General features: G+C 44.8%; 1 protein-coding gene across 1 annotated transcript; it reads left to right on the top strand.

Annotated features, from left to right (window-relative positions):
- Nucleotides 1–15,803: 15,803 nt before the first annotated feature.
- LOC129848676 (CUB and zona pellucida-like domain-containing protein 1) lies at nt 15,804–20,294 on the top strand (the record flags this gene model as incomplete). The annotated part of the gene is made up of 9 exons (XM_055915768.1): nt 15,804–15,924; nt 16,280–16,421; nt 17,011–17,154; nt 17,544–17,602; nt 17,969–18,159; nt 18,562–18,962; nt 19,312–19,411; nt 19,590–19,782; nt 20,164–20,294. Coding segments are annotated over 9 exons (1,482 nt in total), but the record flags the coding sequence as incomplete, so codon positions are not given.
- Between the last annotated feature and the right edge of the window lie 340 nt (nt 20,295–20,634).

Below are 20,634 nucleotides of genomic sequence, written 5' to 3'. Positions count from 1 at the left end.
CTCAGCTTTTTACCAAAACAGGTGCAGGGAGCCTGGTCTTCTCCATTTAGCATGTTTAACAATGCAGAAGCACGTCTTCCGTCAAAGTTTTGCCTGTTGTAGATAGATGCACAGTTATGAACTTGAAAAGTTATTAATAAATCAATTAGGCACATTTGGGCAGTCTTGATATAACATTTTGAACAGAAATAGAATAGTTCATTGGATCAGTCTAAAACTTTGCACATACACTGCTGCCATCTAGTGGCCAAAAACGACACTGCGCCTGGGCTGGAATAATACATTATGGTCTTTCTCTTGCATTTAAAAGATGATGGTACAAAAAAACATGTTTTTTCTTTGTATTATCTTTTACCAGATCTAATGTTTTATATCCTCCTACATTCATTTCACATTTCCACAAACTTCAGTGTTTCCTTTCAAATGGTATCAAGAATATGCATATCCTTGCTTCAGGTCCTGAGCTACAGGCAGTTAGATTTGGGTATGTCATTTCACGTAGAAAATTGAAAAAAAGGGTTCGGTCCTTAAGAGGTTTTAAGCCCTTGTTTACAATTGACAGACACGAAAATGAGGGAATGACTTGTATATAATCATCATTATTGTAACGGCAGGTTTAAATACCCTCAGTTACCAGGCTGTTACAGTGTAATTACAGAGTTTCTGAGTCTGCTAAAGTGGTGTGAAGTACTTAAAGTAAAAATACTTTAAAGTACAACTTAAGTCGTTTTTGGGGGTATCTGTACTTTACTTCAGTATTCATATTTTTAACAGCTTATACTTTTACTTCACTACATTCCTAAAGAATATAATGTACTTTTTACTCCATAATTTTTCCCCTGACACCCAAAAGACTTGTTACATTTTGAATGTTTAGTAGGACAGTAAAATTGTCAAATTCATGCACTTATCAAGAGAACATCCCTGGTCATCCCTACTGCCTCTGATCTGGCGGACTCAGTAAACACAAATACTTTTTTTGTAAATGATGTCTGAGTGTTGGTGCGTGAGGCTATCAGTAAATCTTAAAAAACGAGAAAATTATGCAGTTTGGTTTGCTTAATTTAAGGAATTTGAAATTATTTTTTACTTTTGATACTTAAGTATATTTTAAACCAAATACTTTTAGACTTTTACTCAAGTAGTATTTTACTGGGCGACTTTCACTTTTACTCGAGTCGTTTTCTCAAGGTTTCTTTACTTTTACTCAAGTATAACGGTTGTGTACTTTTTCCACCACTGATCTGCTGATACTGTACATATTTAAATTCAAATGATTTTGTTAAAAGTGCCACTGGAATAAACACTAATTAATCTGTTAAAAATAGAAACATGAATACATAGTTAAGCGACACCTGCAGTAATGTGAGCCCTTGAGTGGGGAGTTGTGAGGCCAGAATAGATCTGAAGAGGAATTTCTCCCTTCACTCTATAGAGGATGGACCATTGTAGGAGGACAACATGCAGGCAAATAACAAAAGGACAGCCTACTTTAAATGCTTCCACTTTACTGTTGAAAGTATCAGTGACTTCAGAAAGTATTTATACTGTGGTGGAAATTCTACACAGGGACACTCAAAGTCAATATGACATGAATTGTCCTTTATTATCAGTGTGATAGAGAGGTTCTAACCAACTCAATGCACCAAGTACACATCAGCAGTTCTCTTGTATACTTACACAGAAAGTCATATTTGCAACTAGACACACAACATAGAATGCCCACCCAGCTCACATCCTGACCAACACTAAAACAAGTAAAACACACAAGAACTATGGTCAGAACGTGACAGAAACTGAGATATTGTTCTCAAAACAAGGGTCTGGGGATACTGCCAAATTGCAGATACTACAGTGCGGATTTCTCCCAGGCATGTTTAATCAGTCACTTGCATGAACACAGAAATTGGTTATTAGAAAAGAACAAACATAAATATTTCCATCACCATACCCCTTGACTTATTCCACATGTGTTACAGCCTGAATTCAAAATAAATTAAATAGATTTCTCTCTCACCCATTTACACACAATAACCCATAATGACAAAGTGACATATTTTTAGAAAAGTTTTGCAAAAGTATAGAAAATGAAATACAGAAATATCTCATTTACATAAGTATTTCACACCACTGAGTCAATACATGTTGGAATTACCTTTGGCAGCAATTACAGCTGCAAGTATTTCTGGGTAAATCTCTAAGAGCTTTGCACACTAGGATTGTACAATATTTGCACGTTATTCTTTTTTTTTTAATTCAAGCTAGGTCAAGTTGGTTATTAATCATTGCTAGACAGACATTTTCAAGTCTTGCCATAGATTTTCAAGCCACTTTAAACTGTCCCTAGGCCACTCAGGAACATTCAAGATTGTTTTGGTAAGCAACACCAGTGTATAGTTGATCTTGTGTTTTAGGTTATTTCGAGAGAGAGAGACAGAGAGAGTGAGGGACAGAGAGAGAGTGAGGGACAGAGAGAGAGGTACAGAGAGAGAGAGGGACAGAGAGAGAGTGAGGGACATAGAGAGAAGTACAGAGAGAGAGTGAGGGACAGAGAGCGAGTGAGGGACAGAGAGCGAGAGGGACAGAGAGAGAGACGGAGAGAGAGAGAGAGACTGACAGAGAGCGAGAGGGACAGAGAGCGAGAGGGACAGAGAGAGACTGACAGAGAGCGAGAGACGGACAGAGAGCGAGAGACGGACAGAGAGAGAAACGGACAGAGAGAGAGGTGGACAGAGAGAGAGGTACAGAGAGAGAGACGGACAGATGTGGTGTGTCCTAACGAACTAGACCCAGGTAGGCCTATAAATTCCAGACATATGAGTGATTCTGTCACTGAAAAGTCCTTTTCTGATTCAATTGGCTCATAGCCAACATGACACGCTTTACAGCAATAATTCACAATTCACAACCTTTTCTATTATTGGATGCACAAGGAAGTACCTGTTCCAGTGTGCTGTCAAAATACTTTTTTGGGTAAGCGATGTCAATCATGTCCATCTATTGACATCGTTTACTGGAAAAGCTATTTCGACAGCGTTTACTGGAACAGGTATTGTTGACTCAATTAAATGCTTTACAATCAGTTGCTTGCCAACATAAAATGCAACAATTCACATGGAAACATAACATTTCAGCCTGGAAAATCCTGTTTGTTTGTGCTAATATTCCACTCCTTGCCATACCATACATGTTTGTCATGACAAGTAATCCCTCCAGGAATTCGTCTCATTCTTTGTGATTTTTGCTGCGGCAATTCTTACATATTGCATGACAATTTTCAATCATTTTTATCCAATTTGTTACGTAAAATGCACTGGCGGGGAAATGGACAGTATAAAAAAATATTAGCACTAATCATAGTCATTCACATTAAACACCTTGCACTTCTATAAAGCACAAACGGCATATTTTACTTGCTGTTGCAAGAAGAAATAGATTTCAAACAAAGTTACAGAAAATAGGTATTAACAGGTGTAATGATGCCTTTACGATTCCTACCACATCCTGTATTAGGAGGAAACTGACCCCAAAAATGATTATCTACAAGACAATAATATTCAATCGTCCTGTTGGTAAGGTACTCATTCACCAAGTCCTTTAAAAGTGACCAGCTCTTCCACACTGCTATCAGTCCCACATAGAGATGATGTTCTGACAGTCGGCTGGTCGTGAGGAAATCTCACGTTCCACTAGTTGATAAGGACTTCTCTAATGAACACTCCACCGGTGATGCTATTCAACCAATCGCTGCCTGCACCTGCCCGCTCGTCCAGCATCACTACTCTGGACGGTTCTGACTTAGAATATGTGGACAACTACAAATACCTAGGTGTCTGGTTAGACTGTAAACTCTCCTTCCAGACTCACATCTCCAATCCAAAGTTAAATCTAGAATTGGCTTCCTATTTCGCAACAAAGCATCCTTCACTCATGCTGCCAAACATACCCTCGTAAAACTGACCATCCTACCGATCCTCGACTTCGGCGATGTCATTTACAAAATAGCCTCCAATACCCTACTCAATAAATTGGATGCAGTCTATCACAGTGCCATCCGTTTTGTCACCAAAGCCCCATGTACTACCCACCACTGCGACCTGTACGCTCTCGTTGGCTGGCCCTCGCTTCATACTCGTCGCCAAACCCACTGGCTCCAAGTCATCTACAAGACCCTGCTAGGTAAAGTCCTCCCTTATCTCAGCTCGCTGGTCACCATAGCAGCACCCACCTGTAGCACGCACTCCAGCAGTTATATCTCTCTGGTCACCCCCAAAACCAATTCTTCCTTTGGCCGCCTTTCCTTCCAGTTCTCTGCTGCCAATGACTAGAACGAACTACACAAATCTCTGAAATTGGAAACACTTATCTCCCTCCCTAGCTTTAAGCACCAGCTGTCAGAGCTAAATAAATCACAGACAATGTCACCAACAAAGCACCCCCACACCATCACACCTCCTCATCCATGATTCACGGTGGGAACCACGCATGCAGAGATCATCAGTTCACCTACAGTACTCTGCGTCTCACAAAGACACGGCGGTTGGAACCAAAAATGGTATATTTGGACAGATTTCAGGACAGACCAAATGACAGATTACCACCGGTCTAATGTCAATTGCTCGTGTTTCTTGGCCCAAGAAAGTCTCTTGTTTTTATTGGTGTCATTTAGTAGTGGTTTGTTTGCAGCAATTCGACCATGAAGACCTGATTCATGCAGTCTCCTCTGAACATTTGATTTCACTCTGTGAAGCATTTATTTGGGCTGCAATTTCTGAGGCTGGTAACTCTAATGAACTTATCTTCTGCAGCAGAGGTAACTCTGGGTCTTCCTTTCCTGTGGCGGTCCTCATGAGAGCCAGTTTCATCATAGCTGGTTTTGCTACTGAACTTGAAGAAACTTTCAAAGTTCTTGACTGACCTTCATATGTCTTAAAGTAATGATGGAGTGTCGTTTCTCTTTGCTTATTTGAGCTGTTTTTGCCATAATATGGACTTGGTCTTTACCAAATAGGGCTATCTTCTGTACACCACCCCTACCTTGTCACAACAAACGCATTAAGAAGTAAAGAAATTCCACAAATGAACTTTTAAGAAGGCACATGTGTTAATTGAAATGAATTCCAGGTGACTACTTCATGAAGCTGGATGAGAGAATGCCAAGAGTGTGCAAAGCTGTCATCAAGCAACGGGTGGCTATTTGAAGAATCTCAAATATAAAACATATTTTAATTTGTTTGACACTTTTTTGGTTACTACATGATTCCATATGTGTTATTTCATAGTTTTGATGTCTTCACTATTATTCTACAATGTAGAAAATAGTCTAAATCAATAAAAACCCTGCAATGGGTAGGTGTTGTAAAACATTTGACCGGTAGTGTGTGAACAGGATATTTGACATTTGCATTAGAAACACAGACACCATACTAACTCACATCTCCCTGTGTTGTAGCCCAGTCTCAATGTATAACAAAGCTTAAATACAATATAATTTACAGCATTTCTGGTGTTCACGTTTCTAATCCTTCCCTCCAGTAAATCTGATCGGTCCCTATTGTCTGCAGATGAATGCCTTGAATGACCGTGTGGGATTGAGATGCTAACAATGTGTTACAAAACACTTCCTCAATCATGAGCTTCACCTAGTCTACTGTAAGGCAGAACGGACCCTGGGTAGCAACAGACCAACACTGGGACAAACAACACACACTGTATGGCACAAACTAATGATTGATTGATTGAATGAACCTTAACTTGACGGATAGTCTCCAGTTTACAGGCACAGTTTTTTGTTCCCAGAAACACCCTTGTTATTTTGACTGAAGTCCACATGACAATCAGTTTTTGGGTGATTGGTGATGATCTGTGTTAATGTGCATGAGTGTGAAAAGCTACTGAATTCACTCAGATATAAGGAGACAGGTGTATTTACCTCCATTTACAATCTGTAGTATGAATTAATTAGTTCACTTCAATATCTATAAAACACATACTGTCTGGTTGAGTTGGTGTCTCTATCGTGCAGCACAACCTTTGCTATTGTAAGTATTAGTATTAGTATTAGTATTATTATTAGTATTAGTACTTTAAGGTCAAGTGGTTATGTAGGGGTTTGTTTTGAGGTGGTATTGTCCAACTCACATTAAGCGTCTCCTTGGAAGCCATTTGTCTGCATGCTATCGGTGTCATCTCAAACAAGTTCAATGAATTGCCAGCAGCATCTTTGAGTCCTATGGAACATTCCCGAAGCATCATACATTTAATGAAAACAATGGGGCAGGGCATGAAAAAAATAATCTTTGACCTATTGTTCACGTGTTATTTCATTCAAGAAGCATTTTTCACCTCACATGATGTTTGACAAGAGAGCTTAGATAATAAATCACCTGTCATAATGTAAGTCAGGTGGATTCCAACCCACCCATGCCAGTTAAACGATGTAAAACAGATGTACGAACATCTGATAGGGACAGAGCAGAAGTATAAAAACATACTTTTGACTCACACATTGATTTAAAGGTGATTGTCATGAATTACCATGAAAAGATTCCTTTTTGTGTTTGTGTAATCCTCACCATGGTAACAGGCGTGGAAAGAGAATTAGAACACCTCAAGGAGCAATACCATGGGTGAATATGGATTGGTGAAAGGGTAATGGATGGCTGTTTTCACCTGTCCAGCCTACCCAAGAAGGGAATGAAGGATGTATTTACAAAGTCATCTGTAGCAGGACCAATGCATTATATTTTCATAGGCAAGTTTTGCACCGTTATGATCAGTATGCATTGTGTACCATACATTTTGAATTGCTGTGGCCGTTCCCCCCCACAGACACAATAACCCAAACCAAACACATAATCATAACCTACTCATGAATCAATAAACTCACTGTAACGGCGGTCCTCCTCCTCTTCAACCGAAAAGGAGGAGTAGTGATGGAACCAAAATGCAGCGGAGTATGAAGACATAATTTATTAAAGAATAACACGAAAACACGAACTTGACTAATAAACTAACAAAACAACAAACGGCGTAGACAGATCTGGACGACGGACTCACATAACACGAATAACGCACGAACAGGGAAAATAGCCTACACATAAATTAACGATGAACAAACAAACCGAAACAGTCCCGTATGGTGCGACAAACACTGACACAGGAGACAACCACCCACAACGAACACTGTGAAACAACCTACCTAAATATGACTCTCAATTAGAGGAACGCCAAACACCTGCCTCTAATTAAGAGCCATACCAGGCAACCCATAAACCAACATAGAAACAGAAAACATAGAATGCCCACCCAAACTCACGTCCTGACCAACTAACACATACAACAAACTAACAGAAATAGGTCAGGAACGTGACATAAGCCCCCCATAAGGTGCGAACTCCGGGCGCACCAGCGCAAAGTCTAGGGGAGGGTCTGGGTGGGCATCTGACCACGGTGGTGGCTCAGGCTCCGGGCGAGGTCCCCACCCCACCATAGTCAATCCCAGCTTCCATTTCCCCCTATGAATGACCACCCTCGTCTTACCCCCACTAAATCCTTTTGGTAACATCGACACCAGGGGCAGCACCGGGACAGAGGGATAGCTCAGGACAGAGGGATAGCTCAAGACAGAGGGATAGCTCAAGACAGAGGGATAGATCAGGCTAATGAGGTAACTCAGGATAGAGGGGCAACTCCGGACTGAAAGGCAGCTCCGGACAGAGAGACAGCTCTGGACTGAGGGGCAGTTCTGAATAAATAGCCGCTCTGGGCTGAGGGACAGCTCATGACTGGCTGACGGCTCTGGACGCTCATGGCTGGCTGACGGCTCTGGACGCTCATGGCTGGCTGACGGCTCTGGACGCTCATGGCTGGCTGACGGCTCTGGACGCTCATGGCTGGCTGACGGCTCTGGACGCTCATGGCTGGCTGACGGCTCTGGACGCTCATGGCTGGCTGACGGCTCTGGACGCTCATGGCTGGCTGACGGCTCTGGACGCTCATGGCTGGCTGACGGCTCTGGACGCTCATGGCTGGCTGACGGCTCTGGACGCTCATGGCTGGCTGACGGCTCTGGACGCTCATGGCTGGCTGACGGCTCTGGACGCTCATGGCTGGCTGACGGCTCTGGACGCTCATGGCTGGCTGACGGCTCTGGACGCTCATGGCTCACTGACGGCTCTGGACGCTCATGGCTCACTGACGGCTCTGGCAGATCCTGTCTGGTTGGCGGCTCTGGCAGATCCTGTCTGGTTGGCGGCTCTGGCAAATGCTGTCTGGTTGGCGGCTCTGGCAGATCCTGTCTGGTTGGCGGCTCTGGCAGATCCTGTCTAGTTGGCGGCTCTGGCAGATCCTGTCTAGTTGGCGGCTCTGGCAGATCCTGACTGACGACTGGCTCTAGCGGCTCCTGACTGACTATCGGCTCTGACGGCTCGGGACAGACGGGCGGCTCTAATCGCTCGGGACAGACGGATGGCTCAGACGGCGCTGGGGAGACGGATGGCTCAGACGGCGCTGGGGAGACGGATGGCTCAGACGGCGCTGGGGAGACGGATGGCTCAGACGGCGCTGGGGAGACGGATGGCTCAGACGGCACTGGGGAGACGGATGGCTCAGACGGCGCTGCGGAGACGGATGGCTCAGACGGCGCTGCGGAGACGGATGGCTCAGACTGCTCCTGTCTGGCGGAAGGCTCTGGCTGCTCCTGTCTGGCGGAAGTCTCTGGCTGCTCCTGTCTGGCGGAAGTCTCTGGCTGCTCCTGTCTGGCGGAAGGCTCTGTAGGCTCATGGCAGACGGCAGACTCTGGCCGGCTGAGACGCACTGTAGGCTTGGTGCGTGGTGCCGGAACTGGAGGCACCTGACTGAGGACACGCACCATAGGTGGAGGAGGAACAGGACTCTGAAAACGCACTGGAAGCCTGGTGCGTAATGTAGGCACTGGTGGTACTGGGCTGGGGCGGGGAGGTAGTGCAGGAAATACCGGACCTTGAAGGCGTACTGGCTCCCTTGAGCACCGAGCCTGCCCAACCTTACCTGGTTGAATGCTCCCCGTCGCCCGACCAGTGCAGGGAGGTGGAATAACACGCACCGGGCTATGTAGGCGAACCGGGGACACCATGCGTAAGGCTGGTGCCATGTAAGCCGGCCGAGGAGATGCACTGGAGACCAGACGCGTTGAGCCGGCCTCATGACACCTGGCTCAATGCCCAATCTAGCCCTACCAGTGCGGGGAGGTGGACTAACCGGCACTGGGCTATGCACTCGTACAGGAGACACCGTGCGCTCTACTGTGTAACACGGTGCCTGCCCGTACTCCCGCTCTCCACGGTAAGCCTGGGAAGTGGGCGCAGGTCTCCTACCTGCCCTCGGCCCACTACCTCTTAGCCCCCCCCCCCAAGAAATTTTTGGGTGGTACTCACGGGCTTTTCGGGCTTCCGTGCTAGACGTGTCCCCTCATAACTCCGGTTCCCTTCTCCGGTTGCCTCTGCTCTCCTCAGTGCCTCCAGCTGTTCCCATGGGAGGCGATCCCTACCAGCCAGGATCTCCTCCCATGTGTAGCAACCTTTCCCGTCCAATACATCGTCCCAAGTCCATTCCTCCTTCTTTTTCTGTCCCTTACTCCGTTTACACCGCTGCTTGGTACTGGAGATTTGGTGGGTGGTTCTGTAACGGCTTTCCTCCTCCTCTTCATCAGAAGAGGAGGAGCAGGGATCGAACCAAAATGCAGCTGAGTTTGTAGACATGATTTATTAACGAAAAACACGAACTCGACTAATAAACTAACAAAACAAATAAACGGTGTAGACAGACCTATACCACGAACTTACATAAAACATGAAGAACACACAATAGAGAAAACAGGCTACACAAAATGAACGATGAACAAACAAACCGAAAACAGTCCCGTGTGGCGTAAGGACATACGCAAACACAGGAGACAATCACCCACAACGAACACTGTGAAAACACCTACCTAAATATGACTCTTAATTAGAGGAACACCAAACACCTGCCTCTAATTAAGAGCCATACCAGGCAACACATAAACAAACATAGAAACAGAAAACATAGAATGCCCACCCAACCTCACGTCCTGACCAACTAACACATATAACAAACTAACAGAAATAGGTCAGGAACGTGACACTCACCATTATCTACAGTGGTAACAACACTAGTTGTGAAATACATGTCATTGAAATGAACCAACATTCTGGTGTGAAATGCTTGTATTAACCTTAATCTTTCTTAATCTTGATTATTTAGTCTCATCATTTATTTTAATTTAATTACCTTTCATGTGTCATAAGTGCATAGTACTGGTGAAAATGCTTACTAGCCGACCAGGTGAACAATCTGCCGATGTGCCCTTGAGCAAGGCACTTAACCCTAACTGCTCATGTAAGTCTCTCTGGATCAGAGCGCCTGCTAAATGACTAACATGTAAGTCTCTCTGGATAAGAGTGTCTGCTAAATGACTAACATGTAAGTCTCTCTGGATAAGAGCGTCTGCTAAATGACTAACATGTAAGTCTCTCTGGATAAGAGTGTCTGTTAAATGACTAACATGTAAGTCTCTGGATTAGAGCGTCTGCTAAATGACTAACATGTAAGTCTCTGGATTAGAGCGTCTGCTAAATGACTAACATGTAAGTCTCTCTGGATAAGAGCGTCTGCTAAATGACTAACATGTAAGTCTCTCTGGATAAGAGCGTCTGCTAAATGACTAACATGTAAGTCTCTCTGGATAAGAGCGTCTGCTAAATGACTAACATGTAAGTCTCTCTGGATAAGAGCGTCTGCTAAATGACTAACATGTAAGTCTCTCTGGATAAGAGTGTCTGCTAAATGACTAACATGTAAGTCTCTCTGGATAAGAGCGTCTGCTAAATGACTAACATGTAAGTCTCTCTGGATAAGAGTGTCTGCTAAATGACTAACGTGTAAGTCTCTCTGGATAAGAGTGTCTGCTAAATGACTAACATGTAAGTCTCTCTGGATAAGAGCGTCTGCTAAATGACTAACATGTAAATAGAAAATGGAAATCAGGCCAATGTAAGAGATTAGCAGAGAAAAGTTCCAGATATGCAGAATTACTATAACACACAACTTTATTTCCCCTTTAGTTTCAGGTTATTATGAAAAGGATTTTAGCCTTTGTTTCCCAGTTCATTAAAACCAGTTACACCTGTCATGAAGAGTGACATTCCTCCTGAATGGATGGTGTGTCTGAGAAGGTATAAAGGTTTGGAGGTTGGATGCTGTGGGTTAGATCAGTAGAGAGTAATCCTCCAGAGAGAACCAGGCATCATGTCCTCCTCCACACCAGTGTTGCTGCATCTGCTGCTACTGGTCTCCCTGGCTTCAGCGGGACACTTCTATGGAGGCTCTATGTCTTTCACCCCCAAAGGGAGGAACGCTGACGGAACATTCAAGGTGAGAGATATTCAGGGGATCATTGGCTGCGTTTACACAGGCAGCCCAATTCTGATATTTTGCCCAATTATTGGCAAAAGATCTGATCTGATTGGTCAAAAGACTATTTCATGGCATAAGATCAGAATTTGTCTGCTTGTGTAAACGTAGCATTAGAGACCCAATTGTTCAGCCATCCAAGTCATAGATTTTTCTCTCAAGCTGAACCAATGCACAGAGACCGCGACCAAAAGGCTCCTTAACAGCTTCTAACACCAAGTCATGTGACTGCTGAACCGTTAATCACATGACTACCAGGACTATTTACATTGACCCCCTTATTGTATTACTACTTACTATATGTTTTGTCACTGACTCTCTTGTAGACAGGCTCAATGTACACTCACTGGACTCTAACCGCACACTCACTGGACTCTAACCACACACTCACTGGACTCTAACCACACACTCACTGGACTCTAACCACACACTCACTGGACTCTAACCACACACTCACTGGACTCTAACCACACACTCACTGGACTCTAACCACACACTCACTGGACTCTAACCACACACACACACACACACACACACACACACACACACACACACACACACACACACACACACACACACACACACACACACACACACACACACACACACACACACACACACACACACACACACACACACACACACACACTCTTCACATATGCTGCTACTATCTGTTAATTATCAATGCATAGTCACTTTATCCCTAATACCTACATGTACATATTACCTCAATTACCTCGACTACCCCGTACCGCTGCACATTGACTCAGTACCGGTTCTCCATGTATATAGCCTCCTTATTACCTGGACTACACCGTACTGCTGCACATTGACTCAGTACCGGTTCTCCATGTATATAGCCTCGTTATTACCTGGACTACCTCGTACCGCTGCACATTGACTCAGTACCGGTTCTCCATGTGTATAGCCTCATTATTACCTGGACTACCTCGTACCGCTGCACATTGACTCAGTACCGGTTCTCCATGTATATAGCCTCATTATTACCTGGACTACCCCGTACCGCTGCACATTGACTCAGTACCGGTTCTCCATGTATATAGCCTCGTTATTACCTGGACTACCCCGTACCGCTGCACATTGACTCAGTACCGGTTCTCCATGTATATAGCCTCATTATTACCTGGACTACCTCGTACCGCTGCACATTGACTCAATACCGGTTCTCCATGTATATAGCCTCGTTATTACCTGGACTACCCCGTACCGCTGCACATTGACTCAGTGGTTACAACAACCAGTGGTGTGAAACTGAAACTGTCGAGACCAGAGATATCCCCAGTGATAAACCTTTTCAATTGTTGTAAGTTTGTTATGAAATACATCTAATTTATTGAACACTGTGCACGATGACTCATGTTAATCTCACATCTGGTATAATGGTTTTAGCTATACTGTTAAAACCTACTTCTACAAGGTAGACTCCACTCTGAGTTGTTTTTCAAAGACCGTGACAAAGACACTCGGTAAAGGACATTGCTATGGTGGGTTTGATAACATTCCAGCCCAAGTGACCACTTATCTAAAGATGTTTTGTTGTTCTAACAGACAGAACAACTGCTGTTGGATCCCCACAGTAAACGGTCTTGGACCTTGGAGCCTGGAAACACAAGTGGATCTGGGATCAAGATCTGATACTGGTGAACCCAACAGATCTCCAGTCACAGCCATTCTTCCTTTCATACGGTAACAACTTTCTGAATCCCTATACATTACCTCTTAGAACCGATCAGTTTTTTATATTATCAACAAAGGTTATTGAAATCCTAATTAGACATATTCCTAATTTTTTGGGCTGGTGGTAAGGAGACGCAAGTGTCAAACTCAAGTTCGTTCGTAATTTCGTTCTGTAAAAAATAGCACAATAACATTTCTAGCCCTGACGTCAGCAATTGACCTGTTTAACTTCAGCTCATTTGTGTTAAAGTGGGCGGGGTGACATATTTGAGGCGTGTCCAGGGGCAGGCCCCACACCGGTCCGTTCTTATTTTCTCCAGGCCCCGATCATTAGCCAGATATTATCATGTTGCGCAACAACAACAAACCCTCTGGGCTATTTATTATGGAGGCTGTAACTGTATTTAGACATTTAGCCTATTTAAACAAGTTGTTTTGTTTTTATTAGAATTTGATTAGAATTATACTGTCAGGCTAACTGGGTAACTGGTGCATGGAATCAGGTGCAGGAGAGCAGAGATGAGTGTACAAGGTCATTTATTCCACCAACAGCATCAGTATAAAACAAATACTAAAAGGTGCGTGAAATAACCGGTCACTCGTAAATAAAATGAAAAGTGGATCGGAGATGGCTAGAAAGCCTGTGATGTCGACCGCCGAACGCCGCCCGAACAAGGAGAGGGACCGACTTAGGCGGAAGTCGTGACATATACACTGTCTTTTCAGGCCTTATTAATAGCCTAGTGAATTTGATCTTGCTAATTGACTACGTTTCAATCAATTTCAATCAATTTTATTTTATATAGCCCTTCGTACATCAGCTAATATCTCGAAGTGCTGTGCAGACACCCAGCCTAAAACCCCAAACAGCTAGTAATGCAGGTGTAGAAGCACGGTGGCTAGGAAAAACTCCCTAGAAAGGCCAAAACCTAGGAAGAAACCTAGAGAGGAACCAGGCTATGAGGGGTGGCCAGTCCTCTTCTGGCTGTGCCGGGTGGAGATTATAATAGAACTATGCCAAGCTGTTCAAAAAAAATTCATAAGTGACAAGCATGGTCAAATAATAATCATGAATAATTTTCAGTTGGCTTTTCATAGCCGATCATCAAGAGTTTGACATGTCCATGTCCAGACTGCAATTTACAGTAGGCCTTGCTCCTATATCAATGCACATGCTATAGCCTATATTCATTTCCATACTGAAGCAATACAATTAGAACAATGTGGACTGTAAACATGTTCAACATACTGTTTTCTGTAAACATGGATCAGCCTATTTAACTAACTAGGCTGTAAGGGACTAACATTCTAACTGGAGTTGATGACATCACAATAAATATATCAAATACCGTAAATACACAAGTTGAAGCAACCACATGTTTAGCCATGGAACACCTTCTGATTGGCCAGTGAGGGGTCAAGCCTCGACACACCCACAACTGGTTTATTCATGGACTTGCCTAATTAAATAAAGGTTAAATAAAATACATGAATACAAATCAAGGCCCAGCCCCTTTTGCACCACTGCCAGCAACTGCGGCAAAAATTGTGGTGGTGAAAATAGTAAAAATATTTCTGATGTGCCTCCGAACCTGTAGCTCTACTGCCAGCTCTTAAACTGACCGTTGTGTTAGGTTTGTTAAAATCATTTCATATGTCCTATTTCTGACTCCTGTCATTGTAGTGTTCCCCAGAACTGTCCAAGGTCCTACAACCTCATGGCCTTTGACCCTGACGGTGATCGTGTCAGATGCAGATACGGATTGGTCAGACCTGAGTGCGATAGGTGTGACCAGCCTTCAGGTTTCCAGCTGGATCAGGTTGGTGTGGGCAGTTATTTTCAACACCTTGAATCTCATGTGATTGTTGATACACACCATGATGTGCTGTCACGTTGAGACCAAAACATTACAACATAAACCACAACTCATTTGTATTCAATCTATATGTGATTACATGATATTGCACATTGTCTTTGGTCTTAACCAGCTATTCCATTTGTGTTCTAACCTCTTCACTGTTAGGGCTCTTGCTCCTTACAATACGGCTACACTTCAACGAGTGGCGTCTACGGGTTTGAGCTAGTTGTAGAGGACTTTCCTAACCAACACATCACCCTGTCCTACACCGATGGCTCTAGTTCCTCCAGGGCACCGCTTCATGCAGGGAGACGCCGACGCTCCAGCTACCAAACAACCGTCTCCTATCCCTGGTGGTGGAGTCAGACCACCACAACTCCTTCTCCTTGGTGGTGGAGTCAAACCACCACAACTCCTTCTCCTTGGTGGCTCACCACCACCGCCACCACCACCCCCGACCCCACCACCCCCTGGCTCACCACCACCGCCGCCACCACCACCACCCCCGACCCCACCACCCCCTGGCTCACCACCACCGCCGCCCCCACCACCACCCCCGACCCCACCACCGCCGCCCCCACCACCACCGCCCCCACCACCACCACCGACGAACCCACCACCACCACCGCCGCCCCCACCACCACCTGGCCCACTACCACCACCCCCTGGCCCACTACCATCACCCCCTGGCCCACTACCATCACCCCCTGGCCCACTACCACCACCCCCTGGCCCACTACCACCACCCCCTGGCCCACTACCACCACCCCCTGGCCCACTACCACCACCCCCTGGCCCACTACAACCACCACCACCTGGCCCACTACCACCACAGGAAGCCTGCATCCCTCCACTGCTCCCCTCAGCAAACTCCCTCTGCATTTCTCTCTTCTGGGTGAGAGACTCCTCCTCTGATGGTTAACAATGCATTGGATTTTTTTATTTATTGAACCTTTATCTAACTAGGCAAATCAGTTAAGAACAAATTCTTATTTAAAAAGACGGCCTACCGGGGAACAGTGGGTTAACTATCTTGTTCAGATGCAGAACGACAAATGTTTACCTTGTCAGCTCGGGGATTAAACCCAGCAACCTTTTGGTTACTAGCCCAACACTCTAACCACTAGGCCACCTGCTGCCCCCTGGATGGAGGGTTGGACATATTTATTCTTTAAACAACATCAAACATGGCATTTATTTGTGAAGTATTGGCCTTTACTTGTGTACGTTTGTGTTCCTTTCCACTTCAGTGGACTCTGTTGTTCCGTCCTGTGATGAGGGTATGTACCTGCCCAGGTTCGTGCAGCCGACACCACACAATGGAGAACATCTCCACGCCGAGGTCAACAAAGAGCTGGAGTTCAGGGTCAAGGCCGAGGCTACACACTCAACGTAAGAGACAACATCCATGATAGTCTTTGATACAGTATTATACCCAGGATTATATTTCTAGTGTCCTCCTGGTTGTAACAGGTCATCCTGGTTGTAACAGGTCATCCTGTCTGTAACAGGTCATCCTGTCTGTAACAGGTCATCCTGTCTGTAACAGGTCATCCTGTCTGTAACGGTGCAGTCCTGTCTGTAACGGTGCAGTCCTGTCTGTAACGGTGCAGTCCTGTCTGTAACAGTGCAGTCCTGGCTAAAACCTTTATCACCTGTGGTACTTTGTAACTATTTCAGGGTTTACAAATATTTTCTTCCACAATCACTGATTTGGCTTAAAGCAGCCTGGTGTATAAATCCACCGTCTAAGAAAACCAAAAGTTTTCCAATTAAGAGTACATTTATTTTCTGTGATTGATTTGGATTGGTGCGGTTGTCTCTCTGCTAAGTGGGAATGCTTGTGACGTCCTACTCTGAGTCACCCCACACAAGTTGCGATTTAAAATGGTTAAGGTAAGGGTTGTGGTTTAAGTTAGGGTAGGGGTTAAGGTTAGGATTCAGGTTTGCATTTACCTTGTACGTTTTGCCTCCTTTCTAGGGTTAATGATGTCATCGTCAGTGGACCGCTGAACATCACCAATCACATGACCACCCAGGGAGAGTTTGTCATCCGGTGGACACCCATCCGGGACAATCTGGGGGAGTATTTCCCCATTTGCTTCATCACTGAGGGGCTTTCTGGGTAGGTCTTATGTTTTATAATGCTAGAATCATCACCAGAACTGCTCTGCTACTTCCTGTATGTTCTGCTACTTCCTGTACGTTCTACTACTTCCTGTACGTTCTACTACTTCCTGTACGTTCTGCTACTTCCTGTACGTTCTGCTACTTCCTGTACGTTCTACTACTTCCTGTACGTTCTACTACTTCCTGTACGTTCTACTACTTCCTGTACGTTCTGCTACTTCCTGTACGTTCTACTACTTCCTGTATGTTCTACTACTTCCCTCTGGAGTTTCCTCTTTTTATGATATTTGATTTCTCAACGCACATGAGAGAGAGAGAGACTAATACTACATGTAATGATAATATTGTGCCGTTGTTCACCCTGATCTTCTCTAATACTTTCAGATCTAGTGTGTATCAGTCTGAGATGAGATGTGTTGTGGTGGAGGTCGGACGCAGAAAGGGTTTGTACATTCTTCCACCTTCAATATGCTGTGGTGTGTGATTGGACAATATGTTGTGGTGTGTGATTGGACAATATGCTGTGGCGTGTGATTGGACAATATGCTGTGGTGTGTGATTGGACAATATGGTGTGGTGTGTGATTGTATTATTGTGCACTTTGATAACAGGTGAAGCTGTGAATACTGTATGATAATACTATACCTAGACAACACATCTGAAATCACCAAACATGAAGGAAAGATAAAAATGAAACTCGAAATGACCCCAACCAACTCAAATCATGATTCACTCGGATTGTTTTGATTAAGACATGTCTGCAAAAGATATGAAGAAATACAACAATAACAACATTTCTCCCGTGACAGTCAAAGCCAAGGTGGTGTGTAACGAGACCAAGATGACTGTAGAAGTGGAGAAGTCCTCTGTTACTGAAATTCACGAGGACCACCTCCGCCTCAACGATCCCAGTAACTCTGCCTGCGACCTGCAACGCCTCTCTAACAGCACCCACATCATTGGAGTCATCCCCCTCAATGCCTGTGGCACTCAGATAGAGGTGAGGCCTCCGAGATGTCAAGTATTACAGTGGGATGACACATGTACAGTATTCCTCTTTGTGTGACTCCTGGGTGTGTGTCTGCGTTCTCTATATTGAACCTGGTTTGAGGGGATATTCACCCCAAGGCACCAGCTCGGCTGACAGATCTTGAATTTGTTTCCTCAGAGAAACGGTCAAGATGGAGTGTTTTGGTGAGGGGGTGGCTTTATGCCGCCTGTGGGAAGATCTGCCCTCAGAACAGTTTTGCATCAAAAGAGAAACCAACATGCTCACTCATAACCCCAAGAGGTTCACAGCAATATCAGAACTGAAACGATTGATCTTGGTGATGTGTGTAAAGTTCAGTGCCCACAAATGTAACTGTCTAGATGATTTTCCTCTCCATCTCTCTCAATCCAGGAGGACGACGACAACCTCATCTTCAAGAACCAAATCAGCACCTTCGACAACCCCAACGACATCATCACCAGGCAGCACCAGGTGGAGATCCAGTTCTACTGCCAGTACGCCAAACGTGGCAACGTGTCCCTGGGCTTCAGTGCACACAGGGACAACATCACGGTGGTGGAGAAAGGCTTCGGCACGTTCACCTACCAGTTTGAGTTCTACCAGACCAGCCAGTTCACCGACATGGTGGATCCCCGTGACTACCCGTTAGACGTGGTGGTGAAGCAGATGATCTACATGGACATAGAGGCCGTGTCCACTGTGAACAACACGGAGCTCTTTGTGGAGTCCTGCAGAGCGGCGCCGTACGACAACCCCAACTACCACCCCACCTACCCCATCATAGAAAACGGGTGAGACTGATGATTCAGATCAGCTTTATTAGCACGAGTGGCAAGGCTACTGTTGGTAAAGCAGAGTGAGATAAAGACATCAACAATAACATTCAAATAATACTAATAGTAATGGTGATTAGAGAAAGGACACACACATATATATGTTAAAATATAAACACTGAGGCATTCATCAACCTCATGGTGGACACTTGTCAGTAATGTGAGATGACAATAGAAACGACAGGTTCGAGACATTTGTATAAACGCTGGGGAAAATTCTAGACTAAAAGATTGTTTTACTGCACTTACTGTCTGTACTTTACATATTTACTATACTCTAGGTTTTACCTGTCTGTTTTTTTACCAGGTGCATTGTGGACGAGACGGTTCAAATCTTCTCCCCCCGTCACCAGAGGCATTTCCAGTTCGGAATGGAAGCTTTCAAATTCATCGGAATGCATGACCAGGTAAATGAGGACAGATTGCTGGATCATTCAAGGGTCGTATCAAGGGTGATATCTTCTCAGTTCAGTGACCTTTGAACCCTCTGGCTATAGGTGTACATCAGCTGTTCAGTGACCTTTGAACCCTCTGGCTATAGGTGTACATCAGCTGTTCAGTGACCTTTGAATTCTCTGGCTATAGGTGTACATCAGCTGTTCAGTGATCCTGTGTGAGGCTGGGAACCCCAACACCCGGTGTGCCCAGGGCTGCGTCAACTCCACCTCCCCCCAGCCTGCTGGTCACCACCACCGCAAGAGAGATGCCGCCATGCAAACGGCCAAACACCACATTTCCCAGGGTCCTTTGCGCCTGAGAAAGAGTTCAGAGAGCTCAGGTAAGCTAACCCTGAGGGAAACGGCTGTAGCTTTAGATAAGCTACAAATCAAATGTTGTACTTTGTGTTTTTGACGATACAGTATATTGCAGAAGTGGCAAAGCTACATGGTCCTCGGTAGCTCAGTTGGTAACGTGTGACACTTGTAATGCTGGGGTTGTGGGTTCAAATCCCACGGGGGACCATTAAGAAAATACATGAGGATGTATGCACTCACTACTGTAAGTTGCTCTGGATAAGAGAGCGTCTGTTAAATGACTACACATTTAGGAAGGATCTCTACAGTGGATTCTTTCAACAGGAAATAGCATCTCTGCATAAACAGGTGCTTTTCGTTTCACCAAGAGTTGTTGTGTTAAAGGTGTTTTCTTGTCTTTCCAGTGACCACCATGAACATGGGGTTGCTGGTTGGGTGTATCGTAGCAGCCGTTGCCATGCTGTGTGGAGTGATGCTCTACAAGGCCAAAACATCAGGCGTTAAATACCAGCCCCTGACAACATTTGAGACTTAGTCCGATGGCAGCCATCCTTTCACATGTAGCCTGCATTATAGAAAGAAGGATGGGGGGGAAATATAGAACATTTGAAAAAGTGGTCTCTGACTTTAACGATGAAATGTCTCTTTCGACCAATACAAGAATATGCATTAATCCGTAAACGTACTTAGCGGTAACTCCAATTATACAATGTGTCTTGGCTGACCAGGTCAAAAGTTCTTAATAGCCACTCGAGCACCAGTAGGATTGCAAGTGTTTATATATCACAGGAAGCTGCTGAGTGGAGCACAGCTCATAATGTCTGGAATGGAGGGAATTGATCTAATGGTTTTTGATACCATTCTACTCATTTCAC

This window comes from Salvelinus fontinalis, unplaced genomic scaffold, assembly GCF_029448725.1.
Source record: "Salvelinus fontinalis isolate EN_2023a unplaced genomic scaffold, ASM2944872v1 scaffold_1096, whole genome shotgun sequence".
Classification (NCBI taxonomy): Eukaryota; Metazoa; Chordata; class Actinopteri; order Salmoniformes; family Salmonidae; genus Salvelinus; species Salvelinus fontinalis.
The sequence above is the reverse complement of the archived record's forward strand: the minus strand, read 5'-3'. Positions and strand labels throughout refer to the sequence as shown.